The 15,486-nt window shown below is 55.3% G+C and overlaps 1 protein-coding gene across 6 annotated transcripts in view; it reads left to right on the top strand.

Moving 5' to 3' along the window:
* Positions 1 to 15,269, top strand: part of CDH23 (cadherin related 23) — a 157,721-nt gene extending 142,452 nt beyond the window's left edge. For 5 of the 6 annotated variants that reach the window (XM_031461108.2, XM_064488078.1, XM_031461111.2 and 2 more), the window contains 21 exons: positions 204 to 428; positions 1,002 to 1,171; positions 1,395 to 1,532; positions 2,842 to 2,961; positions 4,453 to 4,630; positions 4,785 to 4,996; positions 6,956 to 7,147; positions 7,248 to 7,361; positions 7,875 to 8,004; positions 8,107 to 8,358; positions 8,448 to 8,609; positions 10,149 to 10,405; positions 10,767 to 10,864; positions 11,308 to 11,428; positions 11,510 to 11,589; positions 11,708 to 11,748; positions 11,907 to 11,967; positions 12,470 to 12,599; positions 12,820 to 12,942; positions 13,388 to 13,492; positions 14,336 to 15,269. In XM_031461108.2, the coding sequence (XP_031316968.1) occupies positions 204 to 428; positions 1,002 to 1,171; positions 1,395 to 1,532; positions 2,842 to 2,961; positions 4,453 to 4,630; positions 4,785 to 4,996; positions 6,956 to 7,147; positions 7,248 to 7,361; positions 7,875 to 8,004; positions 8,107 to 8,358; positions 8,448 to 8,609; positions 10,149 to 10,405; positions 10,767 to 10,864; positions 11,308 to 11,428; positions 11,510 to 11,589; positions 11,708 to 11,748; positions 11,907 to 11,967; positions 12,470 to 12,599; positions 12,820 to 12,942; positions 13,388 to 13,492; positions 14,336 to 14,662 (3,236 nt within the window). In that variant the 3' untranslated portion in view covers positions 14,663 to 15,269. The remainder of the gene's footprint in view (positions 1 to 203; positions 429 to 1,001; positions 1,172 to 1,394; positions 1,533 to 2,841; positions 2,962 to 4,452; positions 4,631 to 4,784; positions 4,997 to 6,955; positions 7,148 to 7,247; positions 7,362 to 7,874; positions 8,005 to 8,106; positions 8,359 to 8,447; positions 8,610 to 10,148; positions 10,406 to 10,766; positions 10,865 to 11,307; positions 11,429 to 11,509; positions 11,590 to 11,707; positions 11,749 to 11,906; positions 11,968 to 12,469; positions 12,600 to 12,819; positions 12,943 to 13,387; positions 13,493 to 14,335) is intronic. The other variant, XM_064488079.1, reaches the window with a different exon arrangement.
* The last annotated feature ends 217 nt before the right edge of the window (positions 15,270 to 15,486 follow it).

Below are 15,486 nucleotides of genomic sequence, written 5' to 3'. Positions count from 1 at the left end.
TTCCCTACAGAAGAGTGAGCAACCAGACCAGAAGAAAGGGTCACATGCCACCGCCTGAGGGTTGGGGCAAGCTTCAGGGAGCCCAGGGAGGGCTGTGAGATGCTGCCATCCTCTCTGGGCTCAGCTGAGATGTAGAAAGGCCTGGCTCAGCCACAGTGGTGCCCCCTCACACCACTCTCACTCACTCCCTGCCCCTACCCCAGCCAAGCTGACAGTCAGCATCTTGGACGTCAATGACAACACGCCCCAGTTCAAGCCCTTCGGGATCACCTACTACACAGAGCGGGTCCTGGAGGGGGCCACCCCAGGCACCACGCTCATTGCTGTGGCAGCTGTGGACCCCGACAAGGGTCTCAATGGGCTGATCACCTACACCCTGCTGGACCTTATGCCCCCGGGCTACGTCCAGCTGGAAGACTCCTCAGCAGGTAGGTGGGAAATCTGCCAGAGGAGGGTTGGGGGACATGTGTCTTTGCCTGCTTAGCTTCCAAGAGGGACCATGGCCCACTTCTCACCCTCCACTGGGGCCCCACCATGGCCCCTCAGTGAGCTGGGCCAGATCAAACATGGCCAAGATTTTAGTCACTCCCAGATACCCAGAAGAAAGGACAGTGCCTAGTTCTAGGTTGGGATGGAACCCCCCTTTGACATCTGCTGGAAACCTGGCATACTCCATCACCATCTCCACCACCCAAGCTCCGCAATCAGTATCACTTATAGAACAAGAAGCCCAAGAGGGAAGTGTTCAGAGGAGGTCTCGGACTTCAGGGAGCACGTCCCTTTGACTTGTGAAAGCTTTCTTACCCCTCCAGTAAAGAGAACAACTGGATGCCAGCTGCTCCCAGCCCTCTAGCCTGCTGCTGGGCAGTGCTGCCTGGCCACCGTCCTCCTTTGAGGCACCACACCTATCCCTCAGAGCTCCAGATCCTCCTCTTCATACTTTGGAGAGCTTCCATGAGTGAGAATTGGCCAAAATGGCAGTGCCTGTCTCTGTGCCTTAGGGAAGGTCGTTGCCAACCAGACAGTGGACTATGAGGAAGTGCACTGGCTCAACTTTACCGTGAGGGCCTCAGACAATGGGTCCCCACCCCGGGCAGCCGAGATTCCTGTCTACCTGGAGATTGTGGATGTCAATGACAACAACCCTGTCTTCGACCAGTCCTCCTACCAGGTGCATGACCGGGCCAACAAGTTGGGTCTGGGACCTGTGCCCATTTCTTGGGACCTTTGGGCATCTTCCACTCCCACCCTGCCAGCCTTTAAGTCCCATAGGATTGACCACCCATGAGTGGCTTGATGCCCTGGGTTGTCTGCATCAGTGAGTCTCTCCAGCAAGGGCAGAGACTCTAGGACTGACCATGGCTCATGCTCCTTCCCTGCCCACTGGGCTCCAGGAAACCATCTTTGAGGATGTTCCTGTGGACACAGTCATCGTGACGGTCACTGCTACTGACGCTGACTCAGGCAACTTCGCCCTCATTGAGTACAGCCTTGTGGATGGAGAGGGAAAGTTTGCCATCAACCCCACCACAGTAAGTGGGCAGCAGAGGGCCTGGAGGGCCTGGGTTTAGGGAGTGGGAAGTGGGAAGGGCCCAAGGTCACAGGCTGAAAAGCCACCAAAAATATCACAGTCATCCCTCTGTTTCTGTGTCCTGCCACTCAGACATCTTTAGCCTCAGAGGGCTTTCAGCCAAGTCAGCAAGCCCTCTTCTCAGAGCCCCAGACATCCTGTAGACTGCGGCCTCTCTGTCCCAGCAGACATGGGAGGAAGTGGCCAGAGTCTTTTGGAACTAGCCCCTTGTGGGACAGAAACTCAGATGTGTCACCACCAGACTAGAAACCTTGATTCAAGTGCATGTGACTGCTTTTTGAACCTGTCAAAAGAGAGGCATAGGGAACTCTGCAGAAAGTGGGCCTGTATCCACGGCCCTGTCCTCGGTGCGGGGGCAGGAAAAGAGCCCCCATGGGCCCATCCCCCACGGTCCCATGAGCCTCAGACTTGTGGGAGAACCGACGCTCAAGAGAAAAATGGGCGATGATTTCAGATGTCAGCAAACTGGTTCAAAGCTTCTGTTTCAGTACAGGGAGAGAGCCCTGTGGCCTGGGGCCGGTTGGCCAGGCAGGGCCTTCCCCAATTGCTGGGCTGGAGCTGGACTTTCCCACCCACTGCCTCTGCCTGCCCACATCCCTCTGCGCTCTGCCCTTTCAGCAGGTCCTGTCCTTCCTCTTGGTGTGAACAATCAGACACACCCCTGCCTGGCACTACGAACAGTGAATACCTAGGGAGTCCTGCTGTATACCTGGCCAGGCAGTGAGCTCCGGCCTGGGCTCTGCACCTGATCGCCAGGTGCTCTAGGGTGGTGGGAGCAGGAAGAGCCACTAGCATGAGAGCTCCATGGGGCAGGGGCTGGTGTCTCTTCTGTGCTGTATCTCCAGGGCCCCGAAAAGTGTCTGCACGTAGTAGAAGCTCAGTACACATCTGTTGAATTCTACTATATAGAAAATAGAGAAACAAAGCCCTACTGTCTGGCACAGGCAACTATATTCAATGCCTTGTAATAGCCTGTAATGAAAAAGAGTAAGAAAAGGAATATATAGATGTAACTTGTATGTATTTTGTAAATTTATATATATTCATACATTTATGTATTTATAATATATAAGTATATATTTTATATTTATATTTATAATAGTATAAAACTGAATCACTATGCTGTGACCAGACATTAACACAACATTGTAAACTAACCATAGTTCAATATAAATACATACATACATACATACATACATATGTATATATCTGCTGAATTGCTGGACCTGTCTCCACCCTCCCTCTACTAGGGTGACATCTATGTGCTGTCCTCTCTGGACCGGGAGAAGAAGGATCACTATATCCTGACAGCCTTGGCCAAAGACAACCCTGGGGATGTAGCCAGCAACCGTCGAGAAAATTCAGTGCAGGTGAGGGACCTTGGTGTGAACCAGGGACAGTAGGGACTGGGGTTGTGGAGGCAGCAGGCAAAACCTTCAGAGAATGGCTGCTGAGGGCGGGAGCGGAGCCACCAGGTCCCCTCAGAGATGTGATGGCAGGAAGGAGAAGGCAAGGGCTTTGCTGGGGATTCACAGTGGCTGTTGGCTTAGGGAGATGGGGACTCTGGAAGAGAAACTTCCTGTGCCAAACCCCTGCTAAAGCAACTAAACCTACCTGGGTGTGACCCAAGTAAAAACTGGGGCCCCCCGTGGCCCAGTGTCTCCATGGTGTCCCATTGAAAGAAACACAGTCCAGCAACCAAACATAATGATAAAGCCATTATCTTTATTTGTGTCTCTTAAAGAACATTAATGAGGGATCAGATTCACAACCTCACTCCCATTCCAGGTCTAGCGTCCACACTGTTGCTCTGAGGCCAGCATCCCACCTTTAAGCTCTGTCCCCATTTCTATCCAAAGTCCCATACCACAAGGCTTGGCTTTCTCTTTCTTTCTCCCCCTTCTTTCTGCCCTTTCCAGCCCTGTCTTTCTATATCCAGTTCTTCCAAGTCTCCCAACAATAATCTAACTATCCATAGATAACTCTTCTGAAGAACGAGGAGGTGAGAAGCTGGGTGGGCAAAGAGAAGTTCTCTTTAGCAGGTAGGGGACGGGGCTGGGCGCACTCACACTATGTGCATCCCATGCTGTCGCATGTGTGGGGTTGGGAAAAGCACAGGATTTGGAGTCAGAAGACAAGTTTCCACTGGCTGAGCCCACTGCATTTGTCAGCCTCGGTGGTCAAAGCTGCAGGGGGCCGGAGGTGGGGGCAGGGGCAGTGGCAGGGGCAGGGAGGAGGATGCCTCCCTCCCAGGGCAGTGGTGAGTCAGGGAGATGGGAGGTTGGAAAGTGCTCTGTGCATTGAAAGGGGGTCTTAAAATCACTGCAGGGAAGAGGTCTGATTCGGATACAGTCAGACAAGGCCACAGTAGCTGAGGAAAAAAGTCCTCCTGGTGTGTCCATAGGACCTGCCCTGGGCTGTGGGGTCAGCAGAGAGAGCCAAGTCCCAAGCCAGACACAGATCCCCGTCCACAGGGGCCTTTGGGCATGGAGGAGTCACAGTCCAGCATTAAGGTCCACAGACTAGTCAGATACAAGGGGCCACTGTGGGAAGGAGAAAAGGACACAGTAGGAGGTGGTGGGGATGGAGTCTCTGCTTCAGGACCCAGACACAGATTACCTGTCAACCACAGGACTAGCTGAGCGTTTACTCAGGCCAAGCACTGCACTTAGACTCACAGGTGAGCCTCACAGGCCCCTGGGAGATAAGATATTACCGTCCCCAGTGTCCAACTAAGGAAACTGAGGCTCAGCGGGTTAAATAGCCTGAGGTCAGACTGAACAGTGAGCACCATCCATCCCAGCTTACGCCTGAAACAGCACCCAACATGTTCCTGACCTTTGACCTCAACCCCCCTGCAGGTGGTGATCCAGGTGCTAGACGTCAACGACTGCCGGCCACAGTTCTCCAAGCCCCAGTTCAGCACGAGCGTGTACGAGAATGAGCCAGCCGGCACCTCGGTCATCACCATGATGGCCACCGACCAGGATGAGGGCTCCAATGCAGAGCTGGCCTACTCACTGGAGGGCCCCGGTGTGGGTATGTAGCCTGCTCCCCACCCATGATGCCTTAGAGCGTGAGAAGAGCAGGTGACTTGCCTGCAGCCCCAGGCCAGGGGGAAGAAGAGGGGGAGGAAGGGTGGGAAGGATGTCCCAGCCAGAGCCATGCCCTGCTCTCCTGTCCCACCTGCCAGAGGCCTTCCACGTGGACATGGACTCAGGTCTGGTGATCACAAAGCGGCCACTGCAATCCTATGAGAGGTTCAACCTGACTGTGGTGGCCACGGATGGCGGACAGCCCCCACTCTGGGGCACCACTATGCTCCTAGTGGAGGTCATTGACGTCAATGACAACCGCCCCATCTTCGTGCGCCCGCCCAATGGCACCATCCTCCACATCAAAGAGGTACTGCTGTCCCCTGGGGCCTCCTGCCCACCAACACCCTCCTCAGGTATCCAGCCCGCTTCTCCACCCTGCCGTCATCCTGCAGCCTGAGAGAGTGAAGGGGCCCCCACTGGGAAGTGAGGAAACTGAGGCCAGAGTACAGGACAGGCTGGCTCAGTGCCACACAGGGGAGTGTTGTAATTGGTTAGTAATATGGGTTGTGCCAGCAAAAGCTCTTAGGTTCATGTCTAACTCTGTTGTGTACCAGCCAAATAACTTTGAGCAAGTGACTTCTCTGAGTCTGTTTTTTCATCTGCAAAATGGGACTAATAATAGTAGATGACCCATCTCTTGCTCCTAAAGGTCTGCCAAGGACAGTCTCCCCAGCAACTCACTTCCCCCATATTTGTCTCAAAATAAACTCACAAGCCCCTTCCGTCTGTCTGTTGTTCCTGCTGATACTGATGTGGAGACAGCCTGAGACTTGAGGATGCGCATCAAAATAAGAAACAAGGGGAAGTGGCTGAGCTTCCAAGTCTCTCTTCTTTCATGCCTTGCTCTCAATTGCCTTGTCAAGATGGGGAAGCACTCCTGACTCCTGCCCTTCCCCACCTTCCTCTCAGCTCCCGAGCCCAACATACTCCCTGATGGAATACTCAGGGTTTCTTGCACTTATGCTTTGCTCCCCAAACTGCAGCGTGTCTCTACATCTCAGGAGGTCAGTGTGAAGTCCTTGCTGTCATTCTGTCTCCTCTCTGAGGTCCCACAGGAAGGATTCCCCCCAGGACTGAGCTCTAGGAAATACCATGCTTTTACCTTGTGATTTGCTTTTGCCTGTGTCCACTGCAATGATACAGTGGCCCTCTTTGCTTTGCCCACTAGGGAGCTCGTGGCAGTCAGCCTGGGTTGAATGATGTTGCAGGGACTTAGCACACACACCTTATTTCCCATCCCTCAGTTTCTATCTTCCTGCCAACGATTTTTTTTTCTTTACCCTGATTTTTTTTAACTTGTTTACTCTTATTATAATTTATACATTCTTATAAGCTGCCTCAAATCTTTTTTGTAGAATGAGGCAGGATATAAATTAATAATAGTCTAGTTCTTTTCCACACCAAAGGCCCCTTTTACCTTCAAGGGGTCCATATTTTGAAAGAGTCATGTCTTCCAAACAACCAGCATTTGTTAAGTAATTATCTCTTTGTCATGCCACTTTATGTCAATTAGATATAACTGCCATTTGGAGTTTCTGATTGTCATGATCAATGAGATAAACAATGAAACCATACTGAGCTGGTAATTTTTTAACTAAAAACAAACTTGCTTATTTTCTTGTGCCCTTGGCAACCTTATCATGAGCCAGTGTCTGATGTCAGTTAGGTTATTTGCTATCTTAGACTTAAGGGACTCAGGAGACTGAGGCTCAGAGAGGTGAAGTGGCATGTCCAGGTTACACAGTGACTCGGTAACAGACTAGAACCCAGGTGTCCAGTCTCTAGCCACCATGTCACTCTTCCTGTGGGCCCATTTTCAGGTACCCTATTGGGTGCAGTGTGTTGTTTGGGGATACCTAGAGTTCCTGTGATTGGGGGAGCAGAGAGCAAGACATCTGGGAACAGAGAGTGGCTGTGGCCTCAGCTTTGGGATTCCCCATCTGTCTTCTAAACCTCAGCATGCAGTGATCAGAGGGCTGGGAGAGCCCCTGGAAGGGCGGTCACCCAGAGAGTCTAGAGCATGCTGGATTCCAGGCTGGACCACCAGTGGGCAGTGGCTTTTGCTGGGGGTGGGGTGAAGGAATGTTCTAGCAGATGCTCAGCCTCCAGGAGACTCCAGCCAAGCAGACAGGCATTTCCTAAGGATGCTGGAAAGTGGCAAGGACATTCTGCTGTGGGAGGAGAAAGAGCAAGAGCTCCTTTGGGCCTGGGAGCTGAGATTCTCTCAAGATGTCCCAGGAGCCTCCCTCCCACGCCCCCCATGCAGGAGATCCCACTGCGCTCCAACGTGTATGAGGTCTACGCCACAGACAAGGACGAGGGCCTCAATGGGGCCGTACGCTACAGCTTCCTGAAGACAACAGGCAGCCGAGACTGGGAGTACTTCACCATCGACCCGATCAGTGGCCTCATCCAGACGGCACAGCGCCTGGACCGTGAGAAGCAGGCAGTGTACAGTGTAAGGGGGCGGGCCCGGCGCGAGGGTAGTGACTTGTCCTTCAGGGATGCCCATCTGGGGCCCTCTGTCTCCTTTTCTGACTGTGCTCCTCTGCCCCCAGCTCATCCTGGTGGCCAGCGACCTGGGCCAGCCTGTGCCCTATGAGACTATGCAGCCGCTGCAGGTGGCCCTGGAGGACATCGATGACAACGAACCCCTCTTTGTGAGGCCTCCGGTGAGCTCACCCCTCCCCTGCACTGGTCACAGCTGTGTAACTCAGTTGCCTGCAAGCACACAGTGCCACTGGGTTACATGTGGAAACTGCACGCACGTCCCAGAACGAATATTAATTGAGCAGCTACTATGTTGAGCCACTACCCAGCAGTCAAAAAAGCTGACAAACACGCCTGACTTGTGGAGCTGACATTCCCATGTTTGCACAAAAAGCCTGAAAATCAGTTCTGGTTTGGTGAGCTGGGGCTGAGCACCTCACGTGGACTCAGACTCTCTGACTTGGTGGTTTTCTCTCCTTGCCCAGCCGTGTCACTGGGCAGCACTCCCTGAGGCCCGAGCTGGAGTGTCCCCAGCACGGCCCTCGCTCCCTTGGGGTTACAGCAGTTCTCACCCCATGAGGCCTGGGCAGAAAACTCCCTCAGCACCCACAGAGGCACTGCCCAGGGCCCTCTGGCAGGAGCTGGAAGCTCAGGTCTTCCCTGGGACTCCCATGACCTCCCTCTCCCCCCTGCAGAAAGGCAGCCCCCAGTACCAGCTGCTGACAGTGCCCGAACACTCGCCACGTGGCACGCTCGTGGGCAACGTGACAGGCGCTATGGACGCCGATGAGGGCTCCAATGCCATCGTGTACTACTTCATCGCAGGTGGGGCCTTGGGGGGCCAATGCCCTACCTACCCTGGGGCTGGAGATGACCCAAAACAGCCCCAGCCCCGCCTCTCACCCTGTGCCATGGTCCCACCCTCAGCCGGCAACGAGGAGAAGAACTTCCATCTGCAGCCCGACGGGTGTCTGATGGTGCTGCGGGACCTGGACAGGGAGCGTGAAGCCATCTTCTCCTTCATCATCAAGGCCTCAAGCAACCGCAGCTGGACACCTCCCCGTGGGCCCTCCCTCGCCCTTGACCTGGTCACTGACCTCACCCTGCAGGAAGTGCGAGTCGTGCTGGAGGACATCAACGACCAGCCGCCACGCTTCACCAAGGCTGAGTACACTGCAGGTGCCAGACCAGAGCCTGGGCCTGGGGGAGGGGTCGGGGGATGCTCTGCTCTGCTGCTTACACCCACCGGCCCATGCCCTTTTCTGCAGGAGTGGCCACCGATGCCAAGGTTGGCTCAGAGTTGATACAGGTGCTGGCCCTGGACGCAGACATTGGCAACAACAGCCTCGTCTTCTACAGCATCCTGGCCATCCACTACTTCCGGGCCCTTGCCAATGACTCTGAGGATGTAGGCCAGGTCTTCACCATGGGTAGGGGCTACAGCCACTGCATGGGTCTGCGTGGGTAGCACAGGGTATAGGTGGCCGTGTCAGTTCTTCCATTCACACAGCCAGCCAGCCAGCCGTCCTTCAGCCAACCAGCTATCATTTGTTAATCCTTCCATTCATCCACCTGTCTTTCTATCCGTTCTCTAATCCACCTGTCCATCTCTGTGTCCACCCACCCACTTTCTTCTTTCTTCTTCCCATATCCTCATCCATCCGTCAATCAATCCACCCATTGAACAATCCATCCATTCACCCACCCATTCATTTATCCACCCATCCACCATTCGTCCATCCATTAGTTCTCTCTCTCATCTGTCCGTCTATCCATTTTCCCATTTTCCTTCTCATATATTCACCTATCTTTCCATTTGTGTGTCTCACCCTCCCCAGGCATTGTGCTCAGTAGGCACTGGTGAGCCAGGATTCAAAGAACACACTTGTACCTAAAACTATGTATGTTTGCTTGTGCATTTGCCTGTGTGGATCGCTGAACATCCTGGGTTAGGTTCTAGAAGGTGTCCTAGTGGGTGACCCATTACCTTACCTCCAGCTCCAACCCCTTCCCTGCTCTTCTCTGCCTACAGGAGTCCATCTAGACTCAGTGGCCTGGCCTCCCAGGCTCACCGGGTCTTCCTCCTAATCCCTTTCTGGTTGCACAGCCACTTCCTACCCTTGAGGCCCTGTGCTCGCCGTTCCTTCAGCCCGCTCTGCACCTCCCTCCCTCCCCTGGGCCATTGATCCCTTTGTCCTCACCTCCTGAAATACCATCCTGACCTTCATCTCTGCCTTCCCATACACTCCCCCAACTATCCTTTGGAGTCTAGTTCATATGCCTCCTCCTCCAATCCCACAACCAGACACCATCGCTTTGTCCTCTGAGTTCCCACTGCTCTAATAAACTAAGGCACAGAAAGGCTGCATAGCTTGCTAAAGGTCACAAAGCTAGAAAGTGGCCGATTTTGAACCCAGGTCTACTGTCTTCTAAGCAAAGACTGTGCTGTAGCACCGCTGGTCACCACGCTGCTGTGGTTGTGGAATTTGAAGCACGTGTGTGTGAGGGAGACAGGCAGATACTGAGAAGGCTCAGAAGTGTTCCATAGCATCCCAGCGTGGTACAGCAGAGTCCCCAGCTTGTCATCCTTGGACAAGTGCAGCCCACAGCTGTGTTTTAATATGCAGCATGTTAAAATAAAAACTTAGAAATCTCAAACATTTTTTTAAATTAAAAAATAAAAAAAACTTAATCTCCATAAAAAGTACGAGTTCTGGCAACACTGGTCACACTCTCCTGTGGCCTGTGACAACCAGCTGAGCTCAGACCAGTGCCACTGCCCCTCCAGATGGACATACACCTCCCTTGCCCCACTCTTCTGTCACCTTTGCCTTCTGCTGGTGTCCCGACTGCTGCAGGCCCGTGGTGCCGCCCCTCAGTGTATCCCAGTGCCCCTGGGCCTCTGGAGACTCGGGGGCACCAGGTGGGCCCTGAGCCGATCCACCCACGGGCTCTCCCTCTCCCTGCAGGGAGTGTGGACGGCGTCCTGCGCACCTTCGACCTCTTCATGGCCTACAGCCCTGGCTACTTCGTGGTGGACATTGTGGCCCGGGACCTGGCAGGCCACAATGACACGGCCATCATCGGCATCTACATCCTGAGGGACGACCAGCGTGTCAAGATCGTCATTAACGAGATCCCCGATCGCGTGCGTGGCTTTGAGGAAGAGTTCATTCGCCTGCTGTCCAACATCACTGGTGCCATCGTCAACACCGATGACGTGCAGGTGCCCCATGCAGCCCACCCTGGGTCTAGGGGCAGTGGAGGGAGAAGAGGGGACCAGGCCACAGGGACACGGCATTGCAAAGGGACCAGGGTATGAAAGGGATCCGTCATTTCCTAGCTGCGTTGCCTTGGGTGAGTCATTCCAGATCTCTGGGCCTCAGTTTCTTCATCTATAAAATGGAGCTGTTAATAGTGCCTGGCCCAGTGCGGTGAAATGACTGGCAACGCAATCTTGGTCCTAGACGAGTGTTCAGTGTTGATGGGTTTATCAGCAGGGTAGGGCAGGAGGGGCTGCTGGAAGAGGCCTGCCCATCCCATCCCTTGCTCTTGCCACACACCCCATGGTACCCCTTCTCACCTAGTTCCACGTGGACAAGAAGGGTCGGGTAAATTTCGCACAGACAGAACTGCTTATCCACGTGGTGAACCGAGAAAACAACCGTATCCTGGACGTAGACCGGTAAGTGGGCATCTGTGCTCATCTCCTGTCTGTCTGCCTCCTCGCCCTGGAGTCAGGACGGGGACCCGCCAAAGGAGGTACAGGTAACAGCCTCAGGCCTGCTGTACGGGGCTCTCCCCGAGAGGTAGGCAGGGCAGGTAGAGAGAACACAGTTTGGGTGCATGAGCAGAGCTCCCCTCTTCATGCCCCCAGCCTAACTCTCCCCGTGTGTGAAATGGGATTATTACACAGACTATAAGGATCAAACAGGATCCTATAAGAAGGGATGGGGAACACTGTAAGATCCAAAACTACCTGAGCTCGGTGGGCTTTAATCTTGCAGGGCATGGTGGGGGGTGCATTTTGGGGTTCTGAGGCAGGAGCTGGGCAGACTGGCCCAAGGGGGAGGAACTCTTGAGGAACAGCTGAGGATGAGCGCTGAGCGCCACCCCCCCCTCGCCCAGGGTGATCCAGATGATTGACGAAAACAAGGAGCAGCTGCGGAATCTCTTCCGGAACTACAACGTCCTGGACGTGCAGCCCGCCATCTCTGCCCGGCTGCCCGACGACATGTCTGCCCTGCAGGTACCGCTGATGGCCCCTTCGGCATGGCCCCCTCGCCACCCAGGGTGCTCTCACCCACTCCTGCCTGCCCTGCTCCCCTAGATGGCGATCATTGTCCTGGCCATTCTCCTCTTCCTGGCTGCCATGCTCTTCATCCTTATGAACTGGTACTACAGGACCATGTGAGTGACCCCTACCTGCCCTGTTCCTGGGACAGTCATGGAGGTAGGCGGGGCCATTGGGCCCTGAGATGCCAGCCCAGCCCCAGCCTCCTTCACCAGTCCCTCTGCTTCTTTCCAGACACAAGAGGAAGCTCAAAGCCATCGTGGCTGGCTCGGCAGGTGAGTGATGGCACTGATGGGTGGGGAGGTGAAAGGGCAGGAGGGGCCCTTGAGTGCCTCAAGTAACTGCCTGGCCTCAGAGAGCTGGCTCAGCCCCAGGTCCCCCAACCCCAGCGGGATGTACCCCTCCCCTCCACAGCCTGAACCTTCTCCTGCAGGGAGTCGTGGCTTCATTGACATCATGGACATGCCTAACACCAACAAGTATTCCTTCGATGGGTAAGTGAGGAGTGGGGTACCCCAGCCTTGCCGGGTGCACTTTGGGGAGGCCCACCTAAGACCTAGCTGGGGTGGAGAAGTCCTGCTGCCTCTCCAGCACTGAGGCCATCATGGACCTGGGATGTGGGCACCCCCTAGTGGGCCAGACACCTGCTCTCTCCGCCCTCAGAAACCATGTCCCTGAACTGGGCTCCCACTCTGATCAGGCCCCACATTCCAGGGGGCGCAGACTTGGGGCACCGGGTGGAGGGTGAGGCTTCTGCACCAGAGCTGATCCAGATGGACACGCTGTCCTGTTCTAGCGGGACTCTAGATGGGAGGATGCGCCCACAGGTGCCTTGGGCAAGGGTCCTGCTTCTCACAGCCCTGAACCCCCAGTCCCCTGAAAGGCACTACCATTGACCATGGAAACAGCAGGTGGTTAGAAGTGAGGCTTCAAAGGCATCTGTCCACTCAAACCTGCCTTTCTCACCCTCCCCCCAACCCCACTCCCCACCTGCAGGGCCAACCCTGTGTGGCTGGATCCTTTTTGCCGGAACCTGGAGCTGGCCGCCCAGGCCGAGCATGAGGACGACCTGCCGGAGAACCTGAGTGAGATCGCTGACCTGTGGAATAGCCCCACCCGCACCCACGTGAGCCCAGGCCTGAGCCAGGAGCAGGGGAGTGGATGGTCACGAGGGCAGAGGCGGGACGGGCGGGGCAAAGGTAGGGTTGGTCTTTGCCACCGCCGGCCGGCGGAGGAGCTGGATTCTTTGGGTGGTGGTGCACTGCCCTGTGTGCGTACAGGAGTGTGTGTGCATGTGCGTGCACGTGCTGCCTGCCTCTGCTCCAGCTAGTGCCCCCTCTCCCCAGGGAACTTTTGGACGTGAACCAGCAGCGGTCAAGCCTGACGATGACCAGTACCTGCGGGCAGCAATCCAGGAGTACGACAACATTGCCAAGCTGGGCCAGATCATTCGGGAGGGGCCCATCAAGGTGAGCCCTCCTGGCAGGGGCCTGCACTGCCCCCCACCCCCACACACACGGGCCTGCACCCAGACCCCTGGCTGCGCTTGGATCTGCTCCAGAGGAAGCAGGGAAGGAGGAGGATCCTGGGAAACAGCTCTGTCCACCTCTAGGGACTCAGTTAGACCTGCCCTCCACTGGGGCAAGAACACCAGGGCAGAAGCCAGGGCACTGGGCTGGTAAGGAGCTGCTTCAGCCTGCAGTGGCCTTGGGCCCACAGGGGTTCTGGCCGGCAGCGTCTCCAGGCTCTGCTCCTGATCCTCCAACCAAGGATCAGACACCTCTGCACCCTAGACTCCTGGAGTCGCTTCCATCACCCCTACCCAAGTTAAAGGAGTGAGTGAGGAGTTTTGGGAGTAATGGATGGGGCAGACAGGGGAAGGCCTTGGTGGGGTTAACCCTCTCCCTCCCCCAGGGCTCGCTGCTGAAGGTGGTCTTGGAGGATTACTTGCGGCTCAAAAAGCTCTTTGCACAGCGGATGGTGCAAAAAGCCTCCTCCTGCCACTCCTCCATCTCTGAGGTAGCGGGCGGGCCGGGAGCTGTGTGCTGTGCCCCAGCCTTGGGGGTGCTCTCTCTCTCGCTCTCCTGCAGCCCTCATCTTCCTCAGAGTCTCTTTAGATCAGCAGCGGGGGCCCAAGACAGCATTAGGGGGTGGGGGTCCAGAGAGATGGCAGGGTCTGTTTTCTGGGCTCTGCAGTGGGCTTTCCCAGGGATGGGTGGGCCTTGAAGCAGTGTTTCTCAGATTTGAGGAGCTTCAAGAAGGTACCATTGAGAGGTGATGTCATTTTAAGAAAATGGCTCTAGGGTCACACAGGTCTACATATTTGTTTGCCCATATGTCAACACTTTAAAAAGTCAGACTTTATCTAAGAACCCAAATTTCCAGCTGGGCCAACATTCCCAATGGGAATAGGCTAGAATGGAACAGCTCCACACAGGACACAAGCGCCATTTGTGAGTCTCTGCTCTACATTATGAATCCCCTCCAACTTCACCTATGGACACTTCCCACCTGGCCACAACTGGCAGTGATCCTACTTGAGGCCAACCTGGTAACAAATCCTGATTCCACAGCCTGCATCACAAGATCTTTATAGATCATCAAATACACACAATTCAAAAGTTACTCATAGAAAGCCCATGCTCCAGAGAACACATCTGTAGCACCCGTAGTAGCTATGGTTCCCCTTTGTACCGAGTTTGAGAAACACTGTCCTAGGCTGGACGGACCTGCTGCGGCACAAGCCCAGGGTTCCTTGTGTGTGGTAGGGGACAGGCCCATAGCAGGCGGGACTTTGGGGCCATCCACCTGCTCACCCCTTAGGCCTGGCCCTGAGCATGTGGGGGACCTGACCTCTTGCAGCTGATCCAGACTGAACTGGAAGAGGAGCCAGGGGAGCGCAGCCCCGGCCAAGGCAGCCTGCGCTGCTGCCACAAGCCTCCCATGGAGCTCAAGGGGCCCGACGGGATCCACGTGATGCACGGCAGCACAGGCACGCTGCTGGCCACCGACCTCAACAGCCTGCCTGAGGATGACCAGAAGGGCCTGGGCCGCTCCCTGGAGACGCTGACGACCGCTGAGGCCAGCGCCTTCGAGCGCAACGCCCGCACCGAGTCCGCCAAGTCCACGCCCCTGCACAAGCTTCGGGACGTGATCATGGAGAGCCCGCTGGAGATCACGGAACTATGACTGGATGGGGAGCCTGGCTGGTGCGAGCAGCCCCTGTCCCCCACCCACTCCCGGGCAGGAGCAAGGACAGGGGCAGGTCTGTGGGGTGTGGACCCCTCCCCAGGCAGCTCTGGGGACACGCCTCCATCAGCTGCTCAGATGGACTCCACGTTTGCCAGATGCTCATTCAACACCTGATCTCTGCCTTCATAAAATGTTATTTTTTTAAGAAAATCGCACAAAACTGTTAAGCATTCTAAGAACGAGGTAAGGTGGGTCATCCGGGGCCCAGGAGCCTGGGAACCAACTCAGCCCAGGCTGTGCTGAGAGAGGCTAAATGGGCCCTCATCCCCTCCCCCAAGCCCCCCCACTCCCCCTCCCCCCCGCCACAGCCCAGGAGCCCAGCACTGGGGGGAGTGCCTGGTGCCAGTGTACCCTGCCCAGTCTTGACTCTGACTTCAGTTCAAGTCCCAGTGTGTTCCTGCCACAGTCCCAGCTGGACATCCAGGTAGGGGCAGTGAGTGATCCCTGCCTCCCCACAATGACGAACTGCGTTCTCTCCATTTCAGTGGCTTCCCAAACGTGTGGCTCATAAAGAGAAATGACTGATGTTCCCTTGGGTTTTGAAGGCAGAGTGTGTATGTGTATTCCTTTTTTAAATTAAGTTATTCCCTCAATATTTTCCCCTTGGTTTTGTTCAACTGGTACTCACGGAACGTTTCTGGAATGGTCTGAATTTTAAAAAGAAAAGAAAACCAGCTCTCAAGAAACCGGAAGTGCACTCTGGCTCTGGTAAACTCCCTGTGGGGCTGGGGAAGGGGGGCGGGGGGGTTAAGGGCAGGGCA

The sequence above is a fragment of the Camelus dromedarius genome, chromosome 8, assembly GCF_036321535.1.
Source record: "Camelus dromedarius isolate mCamDro1 chromosome 8, mCamDro1.pat, whole genome shotgun sequence".
Classification (NCBI taxonomy): Eukaryota; Metazoa; Chordata; class Mammalia; order Artiodactyla; family Camelidae; genus Camelus; species Camelus dromedarius.
Note: the sequence above shows the minus strand (reverse complement) of the source record. Positions and strands in the feature narration are given on the sequence as shown.